Source organism: Notothenia rossii (genome assembly GCF_949606895.1).
Source record: "Notothenia rossii genome assembly, contig: scaffold_564, whole genome shotgun sequence".
NCBI lineage: Eukaryota > Metazoa > Chordata > Actinopteri > Perciformes > Nototheniidae > Notothenia > Notothenia rossii.
In genome coordinates this window covers 1073-18542 of record NW_027639936.1, presented here as the reverse complement: position 1 = coordinate 18542, position 17470 = coordinate 1073, and the positions used below count along the sequence as shown (strand labels likewise).

At 42.2% G+C, this 17470-nt stretch overlaps 1 protein-coding gene across 1 annotated transcript; it reads right to left on the bottom strand.

Annotated features, from left to right (window-relative positions):
- Positions 1-26: 26 nt before the first annotated feature.
- On the bottom strand, positions 27-16661 carry LOC307027224 (rho GTPase-activating protein 23-like; the record flags this gene model as incomplete). The annotated part of the gene is made up of 17 exons (XM_079695432.1): positions 27-362; positions 1030-1114; positions 1377-1421; positions 1514-1639; positions 1715-1804; positions 8365-8438; positions 8653-8731; positions 8842-8994; positions 10868-10980; positions 11660-11763; positions 12054-12115; positions 12201-12503; positions 13071-13208; positions 13310-13349; positions 13788-13896; positions 14418-14564; positions 15129-16661. Coding segments are annotated over 17 exons (3230 nt in total), but the record flags the coding sequence as incomplete, so codon positions are not given.
- Positions 16662-17470: the final 809 nt, after the last annotated feature.

Here is a 17470-nt window from a genome sequence, read left to right as displayed (position 1 = left end):
CTCAAAAGTGTTTCCACTTTTTCTCCTACAACGATGTAACTCAGAGACTACACAACCCTCCCCCTCCCTGTCACAGCTGAGCAGGACACCAGCGCTGCCGCTTCATGGTGTTACCATGGTGAGTCGGACATGCATATTAGCGTGTGTTGCTTGTGAGCTTTGTGCATCATGTGCATCAATCTACACACTGTGTGTTTTTCATGCACGGGGACCCCTGTACTGTGTCAGCAAGACATGGGCATGACGCTTCAACGGTGGGAAAGTCAGACAGGAGGAAAGAAAAGGAATCCAAGTGCAATAGAAACACCAAACACACAAGAGGAAGACCCGGTCCTACCGAAGAGGCTGATCCAGTGTCTCAGCTACAGAAGAAGAGGGCAGAAAGTCCGGAGAAAAAGAGAGAAAGTTAAAAAGAGTATGAAAGATCATAAGTATACACAGCCAGAGAAATAACTGGAGAGTAAAGAGAGCTACTGGAAAATAAAGAAAGTGAGACCGACTAGTACATTAGGAGTAAAAAATAAAGAAGCAATTAAACATTCAAGTGTAATTGGCATTATTCATGTAAGGCTTTATCTTTGGTCAACACCAGCAGATAGCAGAAGACCCAGATCAGGGGTCAGTTTAAATGAAACGGATCATTTCACGAAGCAATTGGCCATATTGCGTGAGGGGAGAGACAGGCTTTGGATTTCTCTTCCAAATCCTTTTTGAACTAATTTTATTTTATTTTGTGAGTGCCATTTCACAGAAGGCTTTCCAAAAGTTTGTTGGAGTAAAAGTATGTCGAATAGTGACATATATAATATTTATGCGTATACATTTCTTGATTTAGAAACTATGAGAGCCACATGGGGTTTATAAAGGACGCCACCTGGGACAAAGTGCCCTCTCTTTTCTTTTGTACAGTCCAAACTTGGCACCTTTATCATAATTTCAACTGAGCTGAGTTTTAGTGAAGCAGATATGTGTGATCCTCTCGTAGTAAACATGCGTCTCTCATGCCACGCATTAAATCACAGTTCTCACCTGAGGCCTCCCCCGGCATGCCTGGCCTGCCGATGTTGGACAGCAGATGGTCGATGTTGGGAACAGGTTGCATGTTCCGCTCGTCCTGCGGGGTACGCACACACACACACACACACACACACACACACACACACACACACACACACACACACACACACACACACACACACACACACACACACACACACACACACACACACACACACACACACACACACACACACACACACACACACACACACACACACACACACACACACACACACACACACAATTGTATTATTGTATTGTATGAGAGAGGTTCCAGGTTGAATGTCTTTATGACATCACTCTGTGGGCTAACATACCTTCTCTTCCTTATCGAGCTCTCCGTCAGTGAAGAACCAGTCATGCTGTTGGAGCAACACAGCATTAATGATAACACAAACGCAGCACAATGAGTGGTGCAGTATTTCTGCATTAGAAGGCAGCTTCTCAATCTTACGTGCAAGATGAGTGTCTCTACTATTTTGTAGCGGTCAGGCATGTGGATGACCATGTCCGTCATGTTGTCCTCTGACGTCCTAACCAGAGTGGGACCGAACACCAGGGCTAGGTTCCTGGGCTCCATCTGGAAATCATCTCCAAGTTAAGATCATGTCTGTCTTAAAGAATGATTGTGTTCCCTTAGAGGCGGAGAGGTTACCTTGTTCTTGTCAGCATTATCTGCCACCTTCTTCAGGTGACCCACCAGGAACTTCAGGGTGTGGTAATAGTAATCTGGGAGGTCATGGAGCTGCAGACGGAAGGATGGATGAATATAGAAATACAAATATTTATAGGCAGGATCAATCCAAGATGGTCGCAGCGTGAGTAAGCGCATCTCAAGCTTGTCTGTTTGTCGCTGTTAAATTAGCTCTTAAAAGCTCATATCATTGATCCACATGATCTGAACCCATGAACATTTGATTAACATAGTAAAGCGGCTCACTACGGTCTCTGGATTATTGTATTTTTTGCATTTGCAACTATGGAGGGAAACATGTCTCTGCAAACTTTGTGGGACGCGATTCAGCAAATCAAGGCCGACATGCTGACTCACATTGACTCAAAAATTGATCCCATTCAAAGTAGCTTGAGCAGGATACACAATTCCCTGTCTAGTTTGGGAGACCAGGTCAATTTGTTAGAGCAGCGTGTCGGGGCTAATGAGGACAATGTACACGAGTGTGTCGCTCGAGTCAAGCAGCTTGAGAGAGACAACTCCTTCCTAATGTCTAAAGTTGATGACTTGGAGAACCGGAGCCGACGTTCTAACCTTCGCTTCGTAGGATTCCGCTGAACTTCTAGGACAAAGTGAAAATCCTTCGTCTTGCCAGAAAGAAATACAGTATATCCCGATTTCAGTCCCGAGCTTACCAGAAGACGTCGGAGCTTCGATCCAGTCAAACGCAAGCTCCGTGAACTCAACATGAAGTACTTTCTCCTCTACCCGTGCAACCTCTGCGTTGTTGTTGATGGCACACAACAACGATTCTCTACCCACATAGACGCGGAGGCAATCTTCATGTCCACCTCAAACTCTCCTGGGTGACGAACATCCCCAGAGATGAGGCTGCTGCTAATGGTAGCATGTTGATCCACTACGATGGTGCAGCTAAGTGACTTTCTCCTCGGTTTCCTCTCTTCTCTTGTTTTTTATTTTTCTCATCTTCTCTAAAAACAGAGACCTGTTTACGTGACGTGTCATGACTGCTGAGATGTTGTTGACACTCTCTTTTGTGTTTATTATAACTGAATATAACAGGTGGGCACCCGCCTGGCTCTTTCAGTTGTGTGGTTTGTTTACATTTTACAGTGACGTTGACGTCACTACTTCTTCTTCTTTGGCACGTTAGAGTCCACTACTATTGCAATACTTCCCTGAGTGGCTGTTATTGTTAAATAATGTTTGTGTTCGTTCGGATTAATTTATTTGAGCTATGACTTCTTTATCCTCTTCGTAATGCAGACTGAGCTCCGTGTAATTATTTATTATGTTTAAGTTTATTCATGGTAATGCTCTGGGATTTGGTGTCCATGGCTGCTGGGCCTTCTTAAAGCCCCTGTCACACTGTCCTGAAATTGACACACTATGGACACACAAATATGGAATTGTGAATTTTGCACGAAGATTGCCCCGAATCACACACAAAGGCAACACTTACATTACATTTAAGACATAAAACTGCAACGAAAGTAACAAAAACGATTATTTTAAAGTACTATGATACTGTACTGATATTTTCAGACTTTGTTCTTTACTTTATCCGTCTTTATATGTAGAAAATATTAAGTTTTCTCCGTCAATTTCCTGTCAACTCGCCTTCAAAATAATATATTATATCCTTTTCAGTTTCACAGAACACAAATTGGGTTATTTACATAATATGTTTACATGATTTTGTTGTGCAATAAAACAACCCGATGGACACACGATAAAGGAAATGTTCAAATTCGGCTCTGATCGTAACAACATCGGGCCATTCGTGAGGGCATCTTAAACCATCGTCTGACCGCCGGTGGAGTTTCTTAGGCTCCGGCAGCAACTTCGTGAGTGGTGGCAAAATCTTTGGCCTGCCAAAAAATTGCAGAAGGACCTTGCGAAGGTTCATTTTCGTGTTGAATTTGTGTGTCAATTTTGCCCTTCGTAAGGCCATCGTGAGAGCATCTTGTTATCATCGGTGCCATCGGGCATGCGCCCCGATCAGAAATTGCTGCCGGAGCCTGAGAAACTCCACCGGCGGTCATACGATAGCTTAAGATGCCCTCACGAATGGCCCGATGTTGTCACGATCGGAGCCGAATTTGAACATTTCCTTAATCGTGTTTCCATCGGGTGTCAATTTCGGGACAGTGTGTCAGGGGCTTAAAGGTTGTTTTGTGTTTTTCTGTATTTTTCTTTTTGTGTTTGAATGTTTTGTATGTTTGTTTTACATTAATGGTTGAATCTATCAATCTTTACAGTCATGAAGCACATGTATGCGTAACAAGTGACAGGAACATTATTTGCTATTATTTCCAGACTGGATGAATTAAAGGGTATAAAAATCATTCATTTGAATATCAGGAGTCTATTGCCCAAAATTGATTTACTTCGGATATGGGTTGTTCTACATAAACCTAAAATCATCACACTCTCTGAAACTTGGCTTAGTAGTAACATTTCCGATAGTGAACTACAAATCACAAATTATTTGCTTTACAGATCTGATAGATGCAGCAGGGGTGGAGGTGTGGCTATTTATGTCTCCTCTGACCTTGTGACTTAGCTAATTGCTACTTCTATAGAGCCTCTACATTTTGAATGCATTTTTCTTAAAATTATTTTTCATGAAAATAAATGCTTAACTATTGGTAGCATCTATAGGCCACCTTCTTCACCTGCAGAGTCTTTTAACCATATAATTGACACTATCAACTCAATTTCCTGCGGAAATGAAATAATCTTGCTTGGTGATTTCAACAAAAATCGGTTGGATAAATCATCTGATAGAGAGGAAAAACTTTTCAGTAGTCTAAATGTTAAGCAGCTAATTAATGAGCCAACTCGTATCACTCTTAGAACCCAATCTCTGCTTGACTAGATACTGGTGTCACATCCTGACAGAATCTTAAAAGCTGGTGTCATGTCGGATTGCTTCAGCGATCATTCAATTGTTTATTGCGTATGGAAAATCAAATTAATTAAACTACCTCCAAAACTAGTCAAAATCAGACAATATAAAAAATTGAATGTTGATATATTTATTAATGATGTTGTTGCCCTTAATTGGGACAGATTTCAACTAATACCTTTTTGTACAAGATGCTTGGGATTTTCTGCATAAAGAGCTCACTGATGTCATGAACAAACATGCACCTGTGAGAACGGTTAAGGTCAAAGGTCAACATCTCCCTTGGATCAATTCTGAACTCATCAGTCTCTTTAGGGAAAGGGATAAAGCATGGTCGATATATCGTCATTCAAGAACTATAGCCGATGGGTAAGTATACAGGCATCTTCGAAATCTGAGTAAAACCAAAACTCGAAATGCTAAATCCAACTACTATAAATAATCTCTCACATCAGACTTTAAGAATCCCAAGCAATTTTGGACTAAAATGAAATCTATTTAAAATAAATCAGGTAAACATTCTATTAATAAAATAAGAACTGCTGATACAATAAGTCATGACCCATTATCCATTGCCCAAATATTTAATCAGCATTTTGCTAATGTATGTTCCACACTACTATCTGACTCCTATTTGACGACTGGTATTTCTAATAGTAACTCATACTGCAACAGTTCTTTTTCTTTTAAGAATATTCTACCACACGAAGTTCATAATGCTATCACAAAATTAAAATAGGATGGCAGTGCAGGACCTGATGATATAGAAAACAGGTTCATAAAATTAAAGTCCCATATTCTCATGTACCCACTTGCTGATTTATTCAACCTGTCTTTGTCCACCTGTGAGTTTCCGACTATTTGGAAATGTGCACGCATCATTCCACTGCATAAAGGTGGTGATTTACTTGATACAAATAATTATAAACCAATCTCTATAATCTGCTCTATTTCCAAAGTTTTGGAGAAAGTAATTTATAATCAACTGTCACATTATCTCAATACTTATAATATTGTATCTCCGGTTCAATCTGGTTTCAGGCCTAATCACTCCACAACAACTGCCCTACTTAAATTTACGAATGACTTGTACTCTGCTGCAGATGACGGTGAACTCACAGGTGCCATTTTTATTGACTGGACAAAAGCCTTTGATTTCGTTGATCGATATCTGCTCTTGGATAAACTTCACGGCATTGGCCTTTCTAATAATACAGTGTTATGGTTTAACTCGTACCTTCACAGTAGAAAGCAATGTGTGGTTGTTAATGGAAAACAGTCTGACCTGTTGATCCAACAAAAGGGTGTACCCCAAGGATAAACTCTGGGCCCACTTCTGTTCTCTATTTACATAAATGATTTATCTTCTTGTCTCATTAATTGTTGTACTCACCTTTATGCTGATGACACTGTCATATATACTGTACATCCAAATCAGATTTTTCACAAATTCAGATCTCTCTTCAATCGGATTTTAATATCTTACAGGACTGGCTATCACACAATAAACTACTGCTTAACAAAACAAAATCTTATACCATGGTCTTTGGTACCAGGCAGAAGCTCAAATCCAAACCTAATGTAGTAATAACATGTAAGGATGGCATAAAGTTGATAGCTTTAAATATCTTGGTGTATGGCTAGACTCTGAACTTTCATTTAAACTACATATAAAGCACGTAATATAAAAAGTCAATTACGGAATCAGTGTTTTACACCGCTCTCGCAATTGTTTTACGCTCAGTGTCCGAAAGAGAATTGCTTCTCAACTTATTCTTCCGATTATGGACTATTGTGATGTTGTTTACCAAAATGCACATAAATCAGATCTTGCTGCACTCAACATAGCCTACAACAGACTATGCAGATTTGTTCTTGGTTTTACTTTTCATACACATCACTGCACAATGTATAACCAACTTAAATGGCCTTCTTTAAATGTAAAAAGACACGCGCATTGGCTTCAGCTGATATTTAAATGCATTTATCTTAACTATCCCCCTTATTTAAAGCAGTATTGTGTTATTATTTAATTATGTTTAAACATGCATTGTTATCTCACTTTCAACTGGTCTGTACTTGTTTAGTGGGAATGCTGTTAACAGCATTCCAACTAACTGTTATTCTACGGACGAAAAGTTTATTATTATTATTCCGACGACTTGTTTTGGCCCTCTTCTCCTCCCGCATTGAACATCGCAGAAACTCCGTTCAAACATCAAAACGTTCAGCTCGGTTGGGAATCGATGCCTATTACTTTTCTCATTCATAACTTTCATAATTCCAGAGATACATCCCATAATACATCACATTTTTAACCATTGAAGTCAATGGAGAAATTCTTCAACTTCAAAATCTTCATGCGACTTCAACTGTTCATTCATACTTTCACTCAGAAACCTCATTCCAACTTTAAAATGTTACACATCTTTCTGACATTATTCATGTAAAACAACTTTTAAATCTGATTCTTACTTTTAGAGATATTAAACATTGTTCAGACCTTGTTTTAGAGGTTTTCTTCACATTTTAACATTAACTAGAGTGTGTGATGTCACAGCTAGAGGGCAAGAAATCTTGAAATGTGCCTTGATATTTTTCTTTAAAAATGCCATAATTCCCAAACCCTACATTCTTGAGACATAATTTTTCAAGATAAACGTAGGAAAACATCTCGTAGCTTGAAAAATGACAAATAATTAAGCAAAATAATTAAACAAAGTGCCTCTTGAGGGCATGAAGTGACAAAAACGTTGAACACGTCTCCATTAAAGCCCATTGTAATTTCAGGCAGATATTTCCTCACAGCAGCAACCGCACACCTTTAGTTAAACTGCCAAAAAGGCCACATTATTAACCCGAAAGTACACACAAATTACACTTCAGATACTCAACTTCCTTGACATGCTTCACGTTTTGAAATTTCACAGATATCTGTTATCGTTCTTCCACAAAACGTTCACATGTAAGAGGTTCATCTCTCATTCAGAAAAATGAAGCCTTTGAAGTCTAGGCACCTCGTTAGCTCAACTATAAACACCTGTGCAATGGAACTGTTCATTTTTCTCTCTCTCTCTCTCTCTCTCTCTCTCTCTCTCTCTCTCTCTCTCTCTCTCTCTCTCTCTCTCTCTCTCTCTCTCTCTCTCTCTCTCTCTCTTTCAAATGTCATTGCCATGGCGACAGATCATTCGCCATCAAGTTAGTTCAGAAGTTTGCGGTTCAAATATTCTGCTTCTATTCCAAGCCTTTTCACTTTCTTTTCTTCTCTCATCACACATTCAAGCCCCCAGTGTTCATGTATCATTTCAATCTAAATTATTCACTTTTTTTCTTACAAATTACATTTCAACATAGCAGTTTAGCGTCAGATTTTCAGCATAAAGCATTCCCACTAGCAATTTCTTCAGGAATTGCATTCTCTAGTTATTAACTGATATTGATGAAACTGATTTGCTCGACTGTCCCAAATTGTAATGATTGTGTGCATTGCTTGAATTGTACTTAACAGACTGTATGTGGTTTGTCTTGTGTGTCATGTTTAGCATTTTGTCTTTTTGTTTATGTATGTCTGTAAGTTGTTGCTATTGTCGGGACACCCTTGAAAACGAGATGGTGCATCTCAAGGGGTTTATCCCAATTAATACAAATGTCTATATATAGTAAAGAAGGGAGAACACATTAATTGTTTTACGACACATACCAGTTTCTTCATGGTCTTCAGTCTGTCCTCTGCATCTTCTATACGGTTGGCATCGATGAAGTCATTATATTTGTCTGTGGACAGAGTAGATGTATGACTACATACATTAAAAGGCTTTTATTTTTTAGCATTCTGTATCATATAGGTACAGAAAGAGGCATTAAATTATGTTTATTTGTATACAAACTGGAAAAAGCATCCAGTTGCAGCCCTACTTTTATAATGTGCACTACAGAGGTTAATTATGATTCCTGCTGCGCTTCACAATAAACTGATGAGAGGACTCACCATCAGTGAAGAGAGGCTCAGGCAGTTTCCGGAAAAAGGATTTGAGCAAGCTGCTGATCACGTTCAGGTCCTGCCATCTCTGTTGAGACACACAAGAGAGGGGTTAGTGTTTTCCATGAAGCATTTACACATAAAACACTCCTAATGTACCTCAATGATTCTTAGTTACGGCTCCAGTTACACATGTACCTCCTCAGCTGTGTTGATGTCCAGGCCCTTGTCCAGATGCTCCTGCAGGTTGGACACCATGGCGTTGTTCCCCGGCACGCGGTAGATCCCGGTGTATTCCAAACCCGTCTCCTCCACCACCCCACAGCACATCTCCACTATCAGAGGGACGAACTGAGGACATACAGGGAGAGTTAATGATGGAGGAGCGAAGCAAATAAAGGATGTTTGTGATGAAAGTAAATTAGAAAGGGAGGCCAAAAATAAATGACTTCAGTCAGTGTTATATTTAGAAACACAGAGACATGCGTTTCTAAATATAATGGCCATATGAAGTGATGGCTAGCCCAAGTTCACACCCTATTTTTTAAACGATTCATTATTTACTGCCTTTCTTAAACATGTATCATATATTTATAATGTGTCTTTGAAAATTCTACTTAAAAAAATTGCAACCTCATACCAGTCTAATGGGTCTGATCCAAAGTTAATACACACTTACCTCAACTTATTAAATGATCCTGATTTGGCTGAAGGGCCCTTTAGGCATGTGACATCACTGAGATGAATTTCTTTCAGTACTGCCTGGTACAGTTGATTATGACATAAATAGTATTTATTCATTCAAGCATTTGACATGACAATAGAAACTATATTTTGAGATGTTACATGGCTTTGCTTTCAATATGCAATACATTGCACTGTAGTAAGTTAGAGTCCTGCTTAGTGACAGCTCAGTTTGTCAGGATTTAATCCTAAAATTATTGATAATCTTTTAATTAAAGAACTCCAGGGTTTCTTTCAGTAATTACTTGGGATGCACCGAATATTCGGCCACCGAAAATTATCGGCCGAAAATGCTTAAAAAGGCCCTTTCGGCCGAATCACCGAATGTCAGAGAACAGGGTTACGTGGATCATACTCCGCATATTTGTCCGGGTGTTTTGATTTCAAGTGATGGAGTAATCCCGAAGTGGTGAAAGTCTTTGCAGTTACACCCCCTCGAGAAATGTCAGCTAAAAAGGTTTTACAAATCGCAATCCGCGCCTCTTTCTCTGATATTTTGAAATATCTCCAAGCGGCAGACATGTTGGCTGTGAGCCAGCCGCGAGCATGGTCGCGCGCCGTGCTTGTTGTTGCCGCGTTTTGATTACGTCATCACAACAACACGTTAGGTAACCAAATGTATAGGTGCACTTGTTGTTGTTGATGGCCTGGCTGTTACAGTCTTTATTTACATCTAGGCCTACTGGCCTAGATGTTTATGCAGTTTTAAAGCACCTTGGCTTTGTTCTGAATGCACTTTGTTGTAGTTATCCTACAGAGAAAAGAAAATGCACTTGACTTGGAATTAATGGACTGTATGCATTCAAAAGCGCTGAATAAATGTTTTATGGACCCATAATAGTGATTATTATTAAAGTTAAGTTTTTCCATAATCATGTCTTTTTCCATAATCAGGTAGCTGAACAACATTGGTAAAAAATGTATACATTATATATATATATATGTTTCTATTAATCATTTTCGGCATTCGGTTTTCGGCCAACTCTTTTCTATTTTCGGTATCGGTTTCGGCCAAGAATTTCCCATTCGGTGCATCCCTAGTAATTACTTATGAATTGATTTTCCGAATATGAACGGGTTTTCTTTTGTTGTTTGTCATGTCTCCATTCAGAACCCGAAACAAAGACATTTATATCTGGGCACTTCTTTAAAGGAAGAAAGATCACAAAGTCTGTGGGGGGCGGGGGGGCAGTTCTCTACCTCTCTCGAGTCAAAAATGTTCTCGTCTCACTCTGATTGGTCAAGAGGGGAAAACCACAAGCTGCTCTCACAATTCTTAATTAAGAGCCAACAGATCTTAATCCCCTCCAATCAGCTCAGGGAATTGTAACATTCAGTAAAAGGAAGGAGAAAAGGGAAAGTACCAAATAATGAGGGACTGCTACAGAATGACATTATGTTTTATGACAGCGAGTTCCTGTTATTTTTAGGCTCTGAGCCATGTTAATGTGGTTGCTCATATTTCATCCTGAAGGCTCACTTTGTGGTTGACAGCATGCTGACAGTCCTCTAGTCTCACACCAAAAGCCTTCGGACTGCCCGTCTTCTTCACCTTCTTCATGATGTTGATGCCCCACAGTGCCTTGTTGTCATCTGCACACACACACACACACACACACACACACACACACACACACACACACACACACACACACACACACACACACACACACACACACACACACACACACACACACACACACACACACACACACACACACACACACTCTCTTGCCAGTGTCAGATTGTCAAACTGGGCACAGACTAAAAGCCTACCTGAGCTAATTCACTATGTATGTGATAGTTCATTTTAACATAGAATAGGGAATTTTCTATCAATGGCATTTAAAAAAAAAAAAACGCAAAGTGATGATTCAAGGTTCATCCTCAGAAGCTATAGTGTAGATTTATAACAAAATGCAGTGCCAATCATACTCTGAATTATTACAAAAATTCAGGCAAATGCTAACGGTAAATTACATTTGAATTAGAAACTAACCATAAGTCTGTATGTCCCCCTCCAGGTATGTTTTAAAGTAGGCTAAATGTACAGATGATTCATGTTTGCTTTCAAATGGATTTCTCCACATAAAAGATATAAAGTTAATATGAAGGCTTGAATCTACTCTTTCTCCCTCATTGAGATGTGTACTGGTACCATTCATTTTGGTACCAGCATACATCAGAGCCCCCCTGTGATCCCTGCCAGCCCTCAGCACTCTCTGTCCTCTGGGTGCATGGTGGACCCCGACCAGGTCATGTTGGGACTCACCAGTTCTGGCCCGGTTCACTGAGGCGTTGTCAGTCTTAGCCAGCAGGAAGGGAGGTATCATGCGATGTGCTCTGGGAGAGGAGTCAGGCTTACTGCCTGTCAGACTGCACCCAGGGAGACAAACCAAAACAGAAGAACATCAAGTACGCTGTGATTAGAAGAGGTGTGAAGAGGACGTTTATACAGATTTCAGTAAAAATATCTTTCAGTTCTTTATAGAAATTGAATGATGACCTCAGATATATGAATAAAAACATGATGGGGGTTGTTTTATTTTTGGTTCATGGTATCTGCTCTCACAGTTATTGCCTCGGACAGGCCTCCTGCCCTGAGCAATAGAGACCCTCCTCACACAGAGGATAAGGGACAGTGGCAGTCTGATCATAGAGCTGACCTGTGTTTCCTGTAGTCGTTCAGCTTCTTGTTGATGAGAGCTTGTCCTGAGAAACCAATCTCCTAGAGAAAGAGGAGGGGACAAAAGAGGTCAGTCTGTGTGTGTTTGTGTACATTCCATGAGAGTATGTGCGTATGAAGACCCCACCTCGTTGCCGGTCTTGCTGTTCTCCCTGATGACCCTGATCCAGGCCAGCATGTCGTCCCGGTCCTCGGCCTGCAGCAGGTACTCGCAGAAGTCCTGCGTAGTGAGCCTCAGGGTGTGCTTCCTCTTGGTTTCACTGTAGGCGATGTCGATCAGGCAGCCGCGGATGCTGATTGGAGGATGTTCGTCCTGGCCGGGCCCCGCCCCGTGCAGGATGGCCTCTCGCTTGTCCTTGTAGAAGAAGAGCGAATGGGAGCGCAGCACGGAGAAGACGCGTTTCCATGGTCGCATGCCACCTCCTACTTTCTACAGCAAGGAAATACAGAGACCACAGTCATCCCATCGTTGCATAGCAATACTAACTTTAATTGGTCAAAGTTACAGAGAGAAATGTGTAATCAGGTTATCAATACATTGAGTTAAAATTGATCAATGCCGGATCAAATGTTAAAATACATTATGAAATAAAGAAGGACATGTCCTGTGCACGGCACACATTATATTCATGATACAATAGCCTCTCTTAATGAAGAATACTCCTTTAATTTGGATTTAAGGAGTTAACCAGGATTGTTCTTTGCATCCCAGTGCCAAAGTCGTTGCAGTAAAATTAGCGAACGTTTAGAATTTCTGCTCTGGGAAATGTTCAAGTTTAATGTATTTGAGTCCTGCCCAGTTAAATCCCAGAACACTTATGTGCAGAATTTGGTGATGAAAGCAGTTTCACAGCTGGAAGGCAGAACTGAACTGCGATGAGGTTCCTCTTGTCTGCTTCACGTGCAAAACATTAATCAAACTTCAGCATTTTTCTTTCCTATAATTTCTTGTTTTTTTTTTGCATATGAAGTATTGAGAAATTGAGGGGTGTGTTACCTTCCCCTTCTCGGTGAGGATCTGTTTGCAGTGCAGCCAGCCCTCCCTGCGTATGTCGCTGAAGGTGATGGTTCCCAGTTCGGAGGTGGAGTGGCATTTGGAGCGGGCCTCCTCCTGAGCTCGCAGGCTCTCCAGAGACTGAAACACAATAAGGGTTATTATGGGGTGCACACCACACAGTTTGTTTGGAAATATAAATATAAAGTACAAATATATAGTAGCACATGTTGAGCACTTACCCCATCAGTGAAAAAGCTCTTGACCCTTTTTGGTAGTTTGCTGTGAAACAGCGGACAGGAGTCACACAAACAGAACTTGTAAAGACATGGGAAAAATACATACTCAATGGTAAATATAAGTTTTGACAACCAAAATAAATCAAACAAAACATATTAGTAACTATAAAAACAACAAATGTCAATAACAAAAAAAAAAGCGTAAATTACATAATTGCATTTCCCCTATTCACAATGTTGTTTACGAAAAGGCAAAATGCAATGTAGGCTCTTTGTACCTAACAAATACTCTATAAACTGTGAAACTTGGATCAGTTTAAATCTATTAAGCTTGGTATTTACTTCGGAAAACTTGAAGTGTCTATCAATGATCCTGTGTCACTGTGAAGGCTCTGCGGCACACAATGTTTAACACTACTAATTTCTGACAAAAAGAAAAGAAAAAATAATGCAGTTTTTAAATGGCCCTTTGAGTTCTTACGAGAAGACACGGCCTTCCTCCCTGAAGGTGTTGAGACCCTCGTCACAGGACTTGGATCTCTCTGTGGTGATGGCCAGCAAGTAGGAGGAGCGGCGACTTTTAATACTCCCTGAAGAGAGACAAGAGGAGTTAGAGAGGGGAGGAGGAGGAGGAGACTAAGATTTTATAATGAATGGTAGTGACATGTGACACAGAGGCAGGGTACACAATATGTTATTTATGGTAGGGAAATGTGAAGCTGATTTTAAACTTTGACATAAGCCAGGTAAAGGAACTAAAGGCTTAGTTCTCAGTTTTGGATACATTTTACCCTACAGCGCTGCAGCATGTAATGTCCTTTCGTTATCAGGAGTTTTACATACAAATAAATCAATCCAACAAGAGTTTGAATGAGTGAAACAGATTGGTGCAGCAGTGATTTTAGATAGCAGCGTACTCCTTTAAAATGAGAATGAGGCTGAGAGTATATATATATATATATATATATTATTTTTTTTGGATGCATTACATAACTTCATCTTGATTCAAATGAATTAAGCAAACAATGGCAGTGATGTTGGTCAATGTCAGACATATGAGATATTGATCTGGCTCTGTGAGAAGCTTTTCAGTATTGAGAGTGAGACTCACTGAGGTTCTGAGAACAAAGTGTGACAAAGGGGGAGAGGGAGGAGAGGGTGGGGGAGACAGACAGGGTGGCCACAGTGGAACTGGACACAACAGAGCAGGCACGAACATAGCAGGCCTGCAGGTCAGAGCCGGGGCTGCTGGGATCATCTGAGGCCGCCACAGGAGAGAGTTACAGAGACAGACAACACAACGAACACTCTCTCAGGGTTAACTGACAACAAACATACACTTGACATGTTAACATTGAGCATTTTCTAAGACTTAACTGAATGTAGTGACTAGTGAGGGTACATATGACACACACTGACTGGTAATAACAAACAGAAATGTTGAGATGGGTAGAAACACACCAGGTCTCACGTCTTTCTATTTATCATTTTTATATTTATGTAATATAAGAATGTATTATCAGCATTATTCCGCACAATAATCAATAACTCATCTTATTCTATTGTTTTTGTGTTTTTTTCATGTTCGTACATTTTATAGTTTTCTTTGTAAAGAAAAACTTATTTGCTTCTGTTCAAAATGTTTATGAATATAACATCAGATTAGATTTATGTAAACATTTCGTAATTGTACAAAGCTTTGGCAACACTCTGTGTCATTACGTCATGCCAATAAAGCTATTTGAATTGAATTGATTATTGGGACATGTAGTGGTGAGTGTGACATCTTCTGGCAGCTGTTGCCACAGTAACAGTGACTCACCTATGAATGGAATGGAGGACAGGGAGTTGTATGCATGCTGTGCCAGGCTACCGTTAGCCCTGCGGGTGGGGGTCGGCCCCCCAGAGACAGGAGAGGGGGTCCCTTGTGAAGGTTCCAGACCAATGGGCTCTGGTGGCTCTGCTTGGGGGGGGTAATGGGGGTGTCGGGCGGCCTGAACAGTAGTTCTGCGGCCAGAGGGGGGCTTCTGCCTCAGCACCACCTCCTGGTTCAGAGAGACGGGGGAGAGGAGCTCCCTGTCCTCCCCCAGGCCGGCTCTCTCCTCATCTGACGCAGACAGGGCGGGGGTGGACTGGGGCCTGGGGACCAGAGCCCCCTCACAGTCTGCAGGGCTCCAGGTGAGGTGGGGGCCGCTGTATTTGGGCTCTCTGAAGGAGTGGGCCTGCTGGAGGGGGTGTACGGCTTTGCGGGAGAAGGAGGGGCTGTAGCTCCTGTAGCCCACCAGCTCATCTTCTTTAACGCGCCGGGTCTGGGGCTCAGCTACCTGCCCCCCCCGCCTGCTGCTGGGAGGCACTGTGGAGGAGGCAGTGATGGGGGGGGACGCTGTGGTTTGGTGCTGATGCCCCGCTGACATTTTCTGCTCTCTAGAGTTAGCAGTCTGGGGGCCATGTTGGGGGGGTTCATGGCGTGCTGACACCAGAGCGGAGGCCTGGGCCAGGGTCTCCACGGAGCGGCCGTAGTTATGCTCATATTCTGCGTACGCTGCCAGCAGGCCCTCTGAGCAGCACCGGCTGCCGGGGCCCGACAACCCCCCCAAGCCCCCCAGCCAGTAGGAGTCATGGGAGGCAGCGGCTGCCTGCTGGTGGCTCAGGAGAGCCTCTCTCCTGCGCTGCTCTGCAGAGGGGACGGAGCCCGGTGAGGGTCCCGGGCCGAGGGCCAGCCCCAGCCCCAGCTCCGCTAAACAGTCTTGAGAGATGCTGCGGTGGCGGGGGGGGATGTTCTCCGCAGCCTCGGCCTGGCTGTAGTACCAGTCCGACAGAGCCTGGTGGCACAGAGAGTCTGTGTGGGAGCGGGCGGGGGCCGGCAGGCTGCTTTTCCGTGGGGGGGGCAGGGTGGCGGAGGCGATGGCAGCGTTGTGGTTAGCAAAGTGAAAGTCCAGTGCACTGAGGGCCGAAGAGGAACGGCCCCGGGGCCGCGCGGGAGGCGGGATGTGGCCGCTGGCATCTTCAGGACCCCCGGGCCAGCCGGAGGTGGGGGTAGGTGCAGCGGGGGGGCGGTTGTCCAGTGGAGAGGCGCCGGGGTGGCACTGCCAGTTGTCCAGGGGACTGTGCAGGCTGAGGCCGGGCTGGGGGGACGGGAGGCCGGGCTTAGAGGCGGGGTAACAGAGGGGGGGGGGCACAGGGAGGTTCTGAGCCTCGCCCACATACGGCTCGTTGTCTTTCAGGTAGGCGTCCTGCGAGTACGCCTGAGGAGAGGACCACAGTGTCAGACAGGACAGAGAGGGGACAAACAGGGGGGGCACAGCTGAGGGCGGAGAGGTGCAACATGCAGCTGTACCGTATTTATTTAATAAGACTACCCATATAAAGGATTCAGAGAGGGTTTATAATTAGGTTATTAATTAGGTTGTAAACACTTTATTAATCATTAAGAACCATTTATAAACCAGTTCTAACAGTTTTCATACATCAACACAGGCTCACTATTTGGCAAGATGACTAAGCCTTATAGAGAAGCGCAGTGACGCGTCATAAAACCCGGAAGTAAACTTCTTCCGGTTCCTTTGTCAAAAACCAATGCAAATTCTCCATAGGATTTTGGAAAATAACTCGAAATAAGGTCTGTGGTTGACAAACATTTAAGAGAGGGATCACGTTTTGTTCAGGCGGATAATCTCCACATGTCAACCCTACTTTTATAATTTTTGAAACATAAATCTAGTCGCCAGAAGCAAAATGCTAACGTTATGCTATAAACGAACTACAAGCCAGTACAGCAGCAGGGTCGCACGACTTCAACGTCACGCCAACTTAAGATCGTTTCAACTGACTTGCACTGAAACTGCACTTTGAACACTTTAAATATATTAACATTTTAAACTGTATACCCCGGTTATCTAGGCCCTTTTTGTTTTGTTTAATGTGTACCACGTTTATCTAGGCCCTTTTTGTTTTGTTTTATGTATACATGTCACACTGTGGGAAACGATATTTCGATATTTCTGGATGTATAACACATGTCGAATCTTTGACAATAAAGCTGAATTTGACTTTCGCGTGCTTGCATATTTTAACAAAGCTTTTCATTTGAGCCACACTGAATTTAACTAGAAGTCATGGCTGTGTCAATTACCAGTCTGATGTCGTTTTACAAAGATGACAAGA